General features: G+C 39.6%; 1 protein-coding gene across 5 annotated transcripts in view; it reads right to left on the bottom strand.

The window, feature by feature from the left end:
• Nucleotides 1-13,711, bottom strand: part of WAPL (WAPL cohesin release factor) — a 159,860-nt gene that overhangs the window by 45,028 nt on the left and 101,121 nt on the right. For all 5 annotated transcript variants that reach the window (XM_037400924.1, XM_037400922.1, XM_037400927.1 and 2 more), the window contains one exon: nucleotides 5,260-6,306. In XM_037400924.1, coding sequence (XP_037256821.1) covers nucleotides 5,260-6,306 — 1,047 coding nt within the window. The remainder of the gene's footprint in view (nucleotides 1-5,259; nucleotides 6,307-13,711) is intronic.

Genomic DNA, 13,711 nt, shown 5'->3' with positions numbered 1-13,711 from the left:
TTGTAAGGATGTTCCCCCCCACCTCGCAGAAAAGATGTGCATTTGGACCTTTTTCTCAATATGGGAGCGAACATATAAGGCCTTTTCTCCTCTACCCAACCATTTCCAAGGCATTTCTGGTTTTTGAGATAAATTTTCCACATCTTGACTAAAATTGGAAAAATGTTCAAAGACCAATTAGAAGGCAACACCGCAGTAAATTTCCTGGGGGAGAACAACCCAGTTTTGGTTTAGTGCCTGAGGGTAGTGTCTGCAAAACAGGACTCTACCTTTGAGAACTCTGATGTACTCTTAACTAGCTAAAAATATTTACCCAATTAAGGTGAATCAATTTTTGAGGAGATGCAAACGTAAAGGGGAAAAAAAAAAAAAAAAAGGCAAGTTTGCTCACCAGAAATATACTGCGTGCTAGATGCTGATCTACAAAAGTTATTTTATTATTCAAAAAGATCTCAGGAATCTCATCCTGATCACTGAAAGGAAAATGAATGCATGACATAAAGGTTAAGTTCTATATCAGAACCGATCTACCAAGTAAAAAGCTAAGTTGCAACACTTACACTACAATTACAGGGTAACTACTACTATAATTTAAATCAGGAATACTATAATTCATCATTACTATACTGCTTATGAGACATATAGCAAAGAAGGAGGTGAACCACATAAAATAAGCACGTTAGAGGCTATATATCTTCACACCTTCCTTCAGCAGAAGGTTTCAGGGCAACTGCTCTATCCTGTTTATGTCAATCTACAGAGAGAGATAGAAATGTTTAATTTTAGTCAGCATTTTTTTCTTTTTTTTTTTTTTTTTGTGCCTGTCACTTTCTGTAATAATTGTCACTGCCCAAAGTGAAATGGAGTAAAACAAGCATTAACGGAGTCCTACGTGTCCCAGCTGAACAGATGGGAAATAAAGCATTCTGAGACTACAAGCTAAGAAGTTAAACATATTAGAAATCTTAATGACCACCCTAATTACTGATAGCCATGGTGGGACCTTTAGAAACAGACAGGAACAAACCAATAGCACAGTTATTTCCAGAAGTGTATCATCCTCCCAAAGAGATAGGTTTCCTCTTGAAAACCAAAACTTTTGGTTCTTTTTGGTTAAGCCTTACTATTCGTTGTCATTATTTCAGATTTCTCTTGGACACAACTGCCCACTGATTAATACAGTCAGGAATTCAGTCATTTTCCTCCAATATTAAAAGCTTCTCTTTACTAGAGTCATCGTGTATTCCAGCTAGTGAAATGATACAGGTATTATTTCAGATCTAGTGAAGTCTCATCAGTACCTTTGGTCCCCGGCATTCTGGCAGAATGCAGCTGGCAAGCTCGCAGGTGAAAGGGGCTTTTGCTTCACTGGGCTGCTGCACCAACTAAATACGAGAGAATTTAGATCACAATGGCAAAAAAAAAAAAAAGAAAGAAAAAACCCAAACCAATTTTAACTAGAAAGCTTCACCAAAAATCTCAGGCTCAGTTATGAAGCGCCTTCATTAAAAGGAGAAGTCTGGGAACAGTGTCCAGGAATTTACAAACCGGAACATCTCATGGTTTGGCTTTTTATGGTGGGTTTGCACAGCAAGGTTTTGGTAGTGGAGGGGCTACAGGTGTGGCTTCTGTGAGAAGCTACTAGAAGCTTCCCCCATGCCCAATGGAGCCAATGCCAGCCAGGTCCAAGATGGACCCACTGCTGGCCAAGGCCATCAGCGATGGCAGCAGCACATTTGGGATAGTGTATTTACAAAGTGAGAAAGAAAGAAAAAAGTAAAACACCTGCACAATAACTGCAGCAGAAGACAGCTGTAAGAATGGGTGAGAAAAACAACCCCACAGACACTGAGGTCTGTGAAGGAGGAGGCAGGAGGGGCTCCAGGCGCTGGAGCAGAGGGTCCCCCGCAGCCCGGGAGGGTCCCACACCAGAGCAGGTGGGTGCCCGCAGGAGGCTGTGACCCCGCGGGGACCCCGGCTGGGGCAGCGTGTGCCTGAGGGGCTGCACCCACGGGGGGACCCACGCTGGGGCAGGGCAGGGTGCGAGGACCCTCCCCGGGGCGGGGAAGGGGCGGCAGAGACAGCGTGTGAGGGACTGACCCCAGCCCCCGTCCCCCTGCATCACTCGGGATGAGGAAGCAGAGAAAACTGGGAGTGAAGTTGACCCTGGGAAGAAGGGAAGGGTGGGGGAAGGTGTTTTTAAGTTTTGATTTTTACTTCTCCCACCCTACTCTGATTTGAATGGTAATAAATTAAACCAATTTCCCCAAGTTGAGTCTGTTTTGCCTGTGACTAATTGCTGAGTGATGTCCCTGTCCTGACCCACAGAGCCTTTTGTTATGTTCTTCCCCCCTGCCCAGCTGAGGAGGGGGGTGATGGAGCTGCTCGGTGGGCCCCTGGCACCCAGCCAGGGTCAAACCACCACCCTTCGGTTTGTGTGTGGGTTTTTTGTATTTTTTTACCATTTCAGCAGGTAAGCCTATCATAAAAGTGAAAAACTGAAAAGCCACTTCAGTGAAAGACAGTCTAACACTGAATTTACCTACTCTGCATTTTTTCCCTGCACTAACAATATCATCCATCTATTCTTTAATACTTCCTTAAATTCCATTTGCAGAAACATTTGAACACATATTATTAAATTTAGTTACCCTCAACCATGAACTACTGGACTGGAAGAAATTGTCCATTTCCAGCTCAGCCAGAAAAATCTTTGCATGATGTTTTATACTAGGAAGCTAAGATTCATTCCATAGAAATAGGCCTAGATTATATTAAGTAATCAAATCATTATTATGGCAAAAATTTTGTAGGACTGTAAAAGAAAGCATCAAATCTCTTGAAACTATGCCATATAAACATTCTTTTCACACAGAACATCAAAATTAGTCTCAGAAATTTCCAGGGCTGGAATTCAGAGAGGCAATCTGGCATCTCACCTGTCAACCTGGAACAGGAACACTGGATTTTTTAATTTGTGGATTTTTTCATTTGTACAAAAAAGAACAGCACGCACAGAACTCAGGTAGCATTAGCACCTTCGAGTACTGTAATGTCAGGAAAAAGCTTTATTGGGCAAGGTGTTCTGAAAGCTTTTTCTGAGGCTTGGATTTAAAACTGGCATTTTCCATGGTCACAGAAGTAATTTTTCAGTATATATAGACAATACCTCACAGCAACATCACGTATTTTGCCGCAACTTCAGGCTTAGATCCAGAAGTCCTTGATAAATTACCAGACTCAGCATCACTACATTTAAAGACCTTAATATGGCTGTTCTGAGTGACCATGATGCTCAAAATTGTCAAAAGGTCTGAGAAGACAGCATGAAATATATCGAGGAGTCCTACAAATTTTAGGGCAACATCAGACTCGCTATTTTTATGATCTGTACTACAGGACTGAAGTAGAGAATGTGCTGCAACTTAAAGAAATAACTTCATGTCACCCTTTCAATTTTGAGAACAAAAAATGCAAGTCAAATCTCATCTGGCTACTGTAGCAAACCAGGAATCATATGAGCAAAGGAGATGCAAGATAAAGGGAAAGCATCTCTCAGCAGAGGCACCAAGAGGTAGCTCTAACCCAAGAAGGACAGAAGTATATCAAGAAACTAACAAAACAGAAATGTACATCTACCTGTGCGATGGGAATTCCTTTTAGGAAAATATTTCAGAGAAATAATCTGTGATACCTCAAAGTATAATGCCTCTTTGGCAAACTGTAGGTATTTTGAGACTCCAGAGGACAGCAGCTGAAAGGATTATTTGATGGGTCAGCATCTCAGCTGCATTAACTGTGTAATGAATTTCTTTCCTTGCAATAAATGGCTGAACAAAGACTCGTCAGAGAAAGGGACTCAGAGGGAGTATTTCATAAGCAGTCCTGCAAGTTAAACCCATCTCCCGAAGAAGACAGAATGCAAGTGTCTCATCATCATTAAATTTTATGAAAACAAATCAAGAGTTTTGTTTGAAAATACAATCTTCTCATGTGGCATCAGTATCAATTTGGCCCTTTTAGAATTTACAGAAAAAACTAGCAGTTAGGTCTACCTTTGATTAAAAGACTTACAGACAATTCTATTTTTAGAGACCACTATAATTAGAAAAGAGAAATGAACATGTTTTCCTATGAAATTTTGCCTCTGGATTATATTAGCAGAAGCTATTTGGAGGAAAAAACCCACAGCTTCTACAACATTTGCAAGGCTAAAGTGGAGTCCTCCCCCCTCCCCATCACAATGAAATACATCTTGCCAAAGTCTTAAAAATAAAACAACTTATATATAAAAATAAAAATAAAAAAATATAACCACCAAAATAACTATTTAGTGAATGGCTAAAATTTCTCATGCTTCATGCTCCAAAATGGAGGACCAAAAAGTTTCCTACAACAGCAGCAGTGTTTTGAAATACTTACTCCAACATGCATGATTCTCTGGCATTTGAAATTTCAAAAAGAAAAAGCTAAAAGAAATCTTTCAAAGTTACTCCTTTTCTTCTTCACCAACACACCTCAACCTTGATCAAAGACATTACGTGGGACCCAACCGATCACCAAGTAAGTCTCATTTTTCGAAAGCACTCAAACACCAGAACTTGCCCAGCAAATTCTGCATGAACAGTTTTACTCAATATATGTGTGTATGTACCCATACATACATAACGTACCACCTATGCAGAAGATGGATACCTGAAAAATGGAAGCAAACAAAGAAACACATTAATATGCAGAGGCACACCCAAAGCCAGGTATCTGACTGGCACTCCATGGGTCCCCAGAGCCTCTCTCTCTCGAGCCATGCACCCTTGGATAAGCTGGAACTTGAGAAAGGCCCAAACTGTTTATAAACGAACTCAAAAGCACAAAAAGGAAGAAGATACTTCACATCTCTAAGAGCTACTTAAATTTCTGCACTCAGCTCTGTAATTCTGGGTTGATGTGGAGCTTCTGTGGGAAGACATCTGCCTTCCAGGCACAGGTACGGTATGCTCAACACAACAAAAAGGTAAGAATCTTCTGTTCAAAAAGAAAAATACTCTACCTCTGGCAAGAGATCAAGGGGTATAAAGCATCCTTCAAGACAGCTGTGAAACACCAGACAGGACCACAGCAGAAATAAGTAAATTTAACTTTTAGATTTCCAAATCAGTAGTACTATTCAACACAGACTCCTAGGTATACTGCAAAAAACCAAAGTATAAGGGTCAACTACATTTAAATGTTCGGTATGCATTCCAGAAGGGTTCTGCTTACCCGCATTAGTACTGAGCTGGCTATCCTGGGAACAGTTTTCATTGCCATCAGAGGTTGACTGTAGTGAAGAAGATGGTGCAGTTCTACTTCGTTTTTTGTTCGCTTTCCTTTCCGCTACCTGCCACTCTTCATCTTCATCCTCGCTTTCACTCAAGTCATCAAACCCAAAGTACTTGATTTTGTAATTGGAACTCCCAGAACTTCTAGAGGCGCCTTCATCTCCCCCTCCCTCATCTTGATCGTCAAACCCAAAAAACTCTAATTTGACATCCTTTTTGGATTTGGTATTGCTTGGTCGAAACCTGGTTGTAGTTTTTGTAGTAGCAATGTCTGCTTTTTTTCTTAAGCGGCCAGCTTCTCCCAGGTCAGTAGGGGCTGTTGTGGTAAATTCATCGATTCGTTCCATGGTATCCTGTATAGTAACATTACAAACTGACAAGCAAGATGGATGTAGAACAGTGTAGTCTCTAGTCCGTCCAACCGTCCCTCTACAACTGGTCCCACTGCTTAAAGAAACTTTTCTTGCTGGGTTCAGACCATCACTATTTGACTCATTGTTTGCTTTGGATAAAGACTGACTAGTGCCATCCATTAGCTTGTCAAAATTTGTTGCCCCCTGTGGTTTTGCTTTGTTGGATCGACAGTATGTCCTACAGTTGCTTGGCCTAGGAATAGTTTGCACAAGTTCTTCACTAATGGCTTCCTTTGGATTTTCAGTATCTTCTTTATCACACTCCTCATCCTTGCTCTTCATCTCTGAGAGATGTTCATTGTCAAAATCTAATACATACTCTCCAGTTCTGGTGTCTTCAGTTTCATCCTCCCATTCATACAAGTGAGTTCTTAATGGCCCCTTCGTCTGAGATGTTTCTGATGGAGAGTCTACTGTTTTTCCAATGTGGGAGTCCCAAGAATCTGGCAAGTCCTTCGCTTCAGTGTTGTATCCAGAAGTGTCTGTAGTTTCAGCATTGGTTTTGTTACCGTCTTCAGCATTCTCATAGATGAAATGACTGTTCTCATTATCTTCATTTAAATTCTGTATTTTCTCTACAATAAAAAAAAAACAACCACATTTATTCCTAAAAAGCATTATTTAAAAAAACCAACACCTTTATGAGCAACTTTGAAAAGTCATAATATCACTGCAATTATTCACTGTTGCTCTTCTCCAACCCGTAGCAACACTTGCATGTTATGCTGTCAAAGAGAACAAATTCCACTGTAAGAAATCAGTTTCTGTAAGATTTGTTTCCAGCCGACCGGCATCGACTGACTAATTCCAGTAATTCCAGGTAAGTCAGACTAAGTCTTCCACCTGTTTCCCTACCAGTTTAGGGGAGAACCATTCCCTACCAACACCAACAAAAGCCCAGTGGATTTGGTACCAGAGTCTCATGAAAATTGCATCTGCCACATGCTGCTGTTGCACATCACATACACGCAAAGATACCCAGACGCACAAGTGCGTTACTTCCTGGAAGCAAGAGCAGCAGAAATTTCGTTGAAAGGTCTGAGACAGTACAAGCAAATACAGGAACCAAGGTGCTACCGTTATATCAGCGCTCACTGTACTGGCTGCCTGGGCCAGAAGAAGCAAGATAAGAACTCTGACTAGAATGCAGAAGACCTTGACTCATAGAAGAGTAGGACATGATGAGATAAACTGAAGCAACAGAAGCAGTGGGAACAGGGACAAGTAGGACAGAAACCCCCCCCCCAAACCTAGAACACTGTTAGATGACACAGGCACAGCACACTACAGTAGTAGAACAGGCTCCACTGACAGAATGCAGCCCCTAAGGTCCAAATTTGTCAGGTAGCAAATGCTTCCTGAACCCCATAGTAAAATGAAGGCTTTAGCACTAGCCCCGACTACATTAAACTTCACCAGCTACCATTTACCCAAGTGGCACAAAAGTTTCATAGCACTCACCGAAAGGTTTCAACCTTCCTGATGAGCAAAGTGAGCATCCATACTGTTCCAGGGACTTCTGTTCAATTGTTTTCAGATTAAAACAACATCATCTAAATGCCATCCTTGCACATACAATTTATAAAAGAACTTTAAGGTGCAAGCAGAAAATTCTAGTAAAGAAATTACTATCCAGTCAAGTTTTGCGGGAAATTGGTTTAATCCTCGCTAAAACTCCTCAGGGAGGCAGGACAAGTAATATCTCACAAATAGCATCTAAGTTTTCTGGGCGTCCAGCTGAGGTCTGTCATACAAGTTTACATACTCAGCTAGAAATCAAAAAACTCTTCAGAGAATACATGAAACACAAAACTAAATTCCCCAAAGAACATCAGTCCTAGCCATCTCAGCGATGGAATCTTTTTAATCTTTTTCAGTATCAGTATGTTATACAAGAGATGTGTTATTCCCATTTCAATTTCATGCTTGTGATAAAGAGACCCAACCAAATTTAATCTTTCTGTAATCAAGGAGTGTACAACATGCTCCTTTCCACCCCATATGTTTAATATTACTGTGCAACTGAACACTACCTAATACGTAGGCATGAAAACCAGCAAATTAACCTCAACAATTTTCAAACTTTCTCACTAAACTATTTCGCAGCCTCACTACTGTTCCATATCTGAGTGCATATTTACTTGAATTAATAAAGTCTAAGCAACACTTAAAATAAGTACATTAAAAATACGTCTGTCTTGACTTACTAAACAACACTTTACTGGATTATTAAGAAGTTTCAGCATCCCTATCTGGAAAGGGAATGGTTTTCCCATCCTAAAGAAGTCTGGAATTTTAAAGAACCACATTTCCCACTGTGACCAAATCAAATCTCATCTTCCCATGGAAGAAGCAGAATACATGTGTGCACATGCACATTACAACCCAACAGTCAAATGATTCAGGAATTTATTTTTTTTTTAGATGAAAAAAGCTGAAATTTATAGTCATACATTGTCTTAGCTCGAATCATTATAATCTCAGCTACAGTCTGTACTCTCAAGTGGAAAAGATGTTCAACACATCAAGCCTGGAAAACAGACTGAAGAGGCCAAAGACATATTAATGTAGCTCATATACATCATTAGCACTGACAAAAGATCTGTCTCCAAAGACACGTTAATCAACTATTTGAAAAAGGTTGAGTTTGGGGTCTTTGGTGGTGGTGGTTTTTGTTTGCTGTTCGTTTGCATTTTTTTCTTTGTTTTGGTTTTGGTTTTTTGGGTTTTTTTTTACACTCTGCTACTAGCACATCACAAAAATCATGACTACTCTACAATACACACTTTCACATATGTTCTCTTAATTCCAGACTTTTAATATGCAAAAAGCAAAGATATAGAGGAAGTGCACGTTTAAGTCTTTCACTTAGAGATCACTTCATCTAAAACATATTCCCCGAATTTTTCTGTTCATTCATCGGTTCTGGAGCAGTGTTTAGCCGCTGAAACCACTCTTACTTTTTCAGTCCCACGCCAGGAAGTTGCTCCATCAGTAACCAAGAGCTAAAGCCATCATTCGCTAAGTTGACGGAAGAAAGATGATCCTTATGACACCTAATCAACCACAGCACTGCTTTTATTTTGAAGTTTTTCTAACATGCATTACATATTTCACCAAGTAATAATAAATCCCAATAGATAATATTTTCATTAAGAGTGAATTTTAATTATTTTTGAAGATGTAGTTATGTACCCTGAAAAACTATTCCACAAATTGTTCTAGAATATTTCAGAACGCGCTAAAATTAGCCCAATATTTGTAGGACTGAGCAAGCAACACAGTCCTATCTAGTCTCTGTGACCTATTAAGGGAACAAAACTTTCTATTCTCTTATTGCGGCAGCCTCATTTGGACAAACTGAAGCATCAGTTGGGAGATGCATCAGGACAAGAACAATCCTGCTTCACATCTGTTTTCTCCATTTCAATTTTTCTGTACTTGCTGCACTGAGGTTGTTATGGTTTTTTTTTTTCTTCCCAGGGTGGCTCACAGCCACCCGACCTGCCTGCTCTTCTCCTCGTGCTTGTTTCCAACAGTCCCACGTAAAAAGCTGAGGAAACTGAGCTAGCTATTAATTCCTCAGTGCCAGTTTCCACCACCTCTAATAGAGCCACCAAAACCACACAGGTATTTCAAGGCATTAGAACACCTGCATATAACTGAAACGTAATCAGACTGGGTTAAGACACCATATATCTAGTCCTTCCAGCCTTGAATTCCTTGTTTCTCTGCATCTGTAGATGTAAGTAAAGTCACTTTCTCCAGTAACAAATCCATTCTACCCCAGTCAAACAGCTTTATTGATGCTTAGTTTACCACACTTCAAAGAAATGATCTCAAAAACCAATCATCATCAACAGCTCTTTCTGTACCACAGTAAGAATTCTGTTGCCCTTGTATAACCTACTAATCGTTTTAAGTATGCGCATAAGCAACTTAATTTTGAATTGTCTCTGAAAACACTCCAGGAGTATCACACCAAGACGTTACATCTCATTTTTCACTCTGAACTAATCTAATACAGCATACAACGTCACTCTTAAACAGCAAGTAAGTGGCAGTTAGCCTCCCCAATCATTTTGCACCTATCAGACACCAAAATTTTAAAAACACCCAGTACTTCAGAAGTCTTAGTAACTGCAGCAGGAAGGTTTTTCCACCTCCAATAACAAGCAAGGCTGATGGAAAAATCTAACCAGTAAACCATTTACTGCACACCAGGTAGAAAAGTCTGGCTTTAAAACTGGATCATCATAATGCAGTAGCAGAAAACTAGGTAGAGACATTTAGAGGAATACTTCCTCAAAGGATACTTTGTCAAGTCACTGTTCTAATCTCCTCAGTGGGTCAACAGCTGTCAGACTGAAGCTCCTATACCAGAAATTACTGCAAGTCCCTTGCTAAGTGCCCAAAGGTGCACAATACCAGCAATTTCCATAAGTATAGTAATTTTAAAAATCAAGTATATCCATAGTAACTATGCGGAAGCTAGCATGACTGTAGGAAACATAACATATAATTTTATTTACAGATACATAAAGCACAGAGAAAATGAACTAATTTTGAATGATTAGATACTCTGTAGTTCAAAGAGGCATGTAATTTCTCCTCCCAATTTTAACTGCAATTAGGCTCTTTTGGGGCTCAAATACCAGAGTAAGTCTCCCAAGTAATTCCAGATCAGCAATAGCTTATAACTGAGTAATTCACCAGAATGCCTTCCCCTACCCACCCCCCACCCCACCCCACCCCACCCACCCCTGCTAGGTACTAGCACAGTATTACTAAGAACCATAACAATCTTCTGTAGTAATCATGATTTGTTTTCTGTTTAAATCTCTAGAACTTAATTAGCAGAGTACGAGAGAGCCAATCTAAATGACTGGCAGGTCTAAATTAAACATTAACTGATAAAGAAAAACACCCACACATTTTACATCCCTCTTGCTTCATTCTGTGCTCTAGTTTATGTCACCAACAAGACAGGGATGTCTTAAGTATTGCTGATGAATTAAAAAAAAAGAAAATAAAAGAAAGAAATGAAACTTCTAGTCTTCCCACCACACACATTGAGATGTTTTCACAGAGATGCAGTCAACCAAACTTTGCTGCAAAGCTGTATTTAAGTGATTATGCTTATTATTGTCCCAAGTGACCTTCGTAAGATGATTACTGGAGACAAAAACTCAAGTTCATACACTGCAAGATATTCAGTTTATGTACAGTAATAATTTGTACTCCTCTAGATAAATGAAAACGTTTAAATAGTGAGAATGGAACAGTTCTTAAAATCCCACTGCTTTTCAGTAATAAACCTTTGCTTTTTCAGTAATAAACCTTTTAATATTACACAAAGGCACATCTAGACTTATTATATCTTTTACACTTGACAGATAGCACTCACTTGTTAGATGGAATAAATGCTATTCTTTATGTTCAACAGAACAGAAAATGCCTTGTGGCTACCACGAGTAGCTACAGTGGGACTACCTCTTGCCTTTTCATTTTTAGATCACATACAAGAAGCAGCATGCAATTCCAGGCTTTTTTCTTTTAAAGATGAATGAGTTTTCTTTATAGGTGAGACACCTACATCCTTCAGCTGGACATCTCTGATAATATTGACATTACGATGTCTCAGAGTTCAGCTTCATTTTTTTATTAAATACCTGTAACACAGCTCACCCTTATTTTAAAAGGTTTTTCTTCTCGAGAAACTAATGTCTACCTGAAAATGCTCTCCCGAATAGCCCTCAAAAGCATTACTATTTCTTGATCACACTATATGAGAAAAAGGAAGGACTATCCCCCATCCACAAAACATTTAGTTCAATCACAGTAATAATAAAAGACACCATATAATTACAGACTTGTTGAAATAGTAAAAGGTCTAAAATAATTGCAAGGCTTTCAGAAACTGACAGAGTGAAAAGAATCACCTTGAGTTTTTTTTTAATTGTATGCCATCCATAAAGTGTTTTAAACTGAATGTTACAAAAGAAAACTAAGTAAGTTACTAATTGAAGATAAACAACTTCCAATACACTTCTTACCTTCAACCTTTAGCTATATATTGTCTTGAACGAAAAAGTGAAGGCCAACAGTTTTTCCAAAGCAGAAGTCACACTAGACCAGTTGAGCAGACTTCTGGTACTAATTCAAGCTGCCTTCTAGCACAGGCAGCGAACATAAAAAGAGGACTCTAAGGAATCTCTCTATTCATCTGGCTCAAACCCTTCATTTCTGGATTGATGATGAAATAAGAAAAAGAAATTGCTAGAAGAACCAATAAAGAGACCATATGGCAATTTGTCTCCACAGTTGGCTAAGTGATTCCAGTCACTTTATAATCTACACAAAATGGCAAAGAAACATAGACAAATGCATGAAGTTTTTAAAAATGCAAAAATATGCGTAATTCTAAACCTGACCTTTGACTATTCTCCACTGCTTGGAGTGGTGTGGAACACATTCATTACTTCTTCCTCTCCTCTGGTAATGACAAGTAGACATATGGGGAAGTTACTGGTACAAGCAACAGACAGCTGTGACAGCCACTGACCAACATCATGTGTAAGCACAAGGCAGCTTCCCGTGAAACAAGCGAGCATGATCCCACAACCTAGAAACAAGCATCAGGAGACCAAAAGGAACAGGCAAAAACCTGTATTACCTACAGCTGCAACAGGCCAGCAGAGTCCAAGGCAGCCAGGAAAAGGTGCCTAGTATGAGAAACAGTTCAATGAGTACTTAATGGAATCTTTTCCTACTTGAAAGGAGGTACAGGTAGAGAATACTCAAGTACCCGGGGAAAAGGGAGGACAGGAACCTAAAAGGTTGCACTCCCAGGAGCCTGAAGTGTTTTTCCCGGATTTGTTATACATCTTGCCAGAGTTGCTCTGTTTTGTCGAACTAGAGCTACTTATCTTTTTGCCTGGACAGCTTCACAGATTCATAGGAGAATTTTTTAGACAGCTAAAACCAATATTTTCTCATATCATCACAGATGACATATTAGAATATTTACAGTAATGAAACTATATTGATACGATGGACTGATCACCTACTGTTACACTATTAGCATTTAGGTATGTGTTACACGAACCAGGCCCATTGCTGCTCAAGGTTCATTTACTCAATTTACTCATTACATTAACTCAAACTTGGTCAAAACCTGCTCGAGGCAGGGCCTAAAAACAGAGTGAGCAGATTAATGCAGAAAGGGGAAGCCATGAAAATAATTCTTCTCATTTCTCACAGGAGATTAAAAGTTTGACAGAGCTTTCTTACTTGAAGAGGAAACACTGAAGTTTGGAGAAAAGGTAACATTCTCTCCATCAACTACCAAAGCTGCAAGAGTTAACAATTTTATATCCTGATCCTTAGGGTACAGTGTATACCAAGATGGAATTCAAAACAAAGTGAAGGGAAAAATATCTTTTAGGAAACCAAATGCTCTCTTCTTGGAGAAGGAAAAAAAAAAAACCAAAACACCCACCACAATCCAAACCAACAATCAAGAAATGTATCCTCCAGCCTAGTCCCCATTTCCATTTCATTTCCATTTAACTTACTAGCTATTTGGCTCTAATTCCGAAAACATCATTTTCAGCTCCATAAAAATCAAATCATCATTAACAGTCTAATACTAATTGCCTGAAGTCAAACAGTATATGCTTTTGTTAACAATTCAGCAACAGAGCTGCAGAACCTTATGTGCTATTTTTAAGTTACTTGGAGCAGTCTCCTAGGCTGCGAGAGCAATGTCTCTTAATATAATTTTCTGTCCTGAACAGATTCAGGGCTCAAAGAACAAAACAGAGCTCATTGCCCCACAACTCAACCACCACCCCCCCACCCCACCCCCCGCAGCCTCCTCCACACCAACCTGTTTGACTGGGCAGGAGACAGCACACGCTGCAGATCACGTGCAGCAACATGTGCTGGCTAGCCAGCTGGCTGCTGCCTTCTCAAATG

The sequence above is a fragment of the Falco rusticolus genome, chromosome 9 (genome assembly GCF_015220075.1).
Source record: "Falco rusticolus isolate bFalRus1 chromosome 9, bFalRus1.pri, whole genome shotgun sequence".
Lineage (NCBI taxonomy): Eukaryota > Metazoa > Chordata > Aves > Falconiformes > Falconidae > Falco > Falco rusticolus.
Note: the sequence above shows the minus strand (reverse complement) of the source record. Positions and strands in the feature narration are given on the sequence as shown.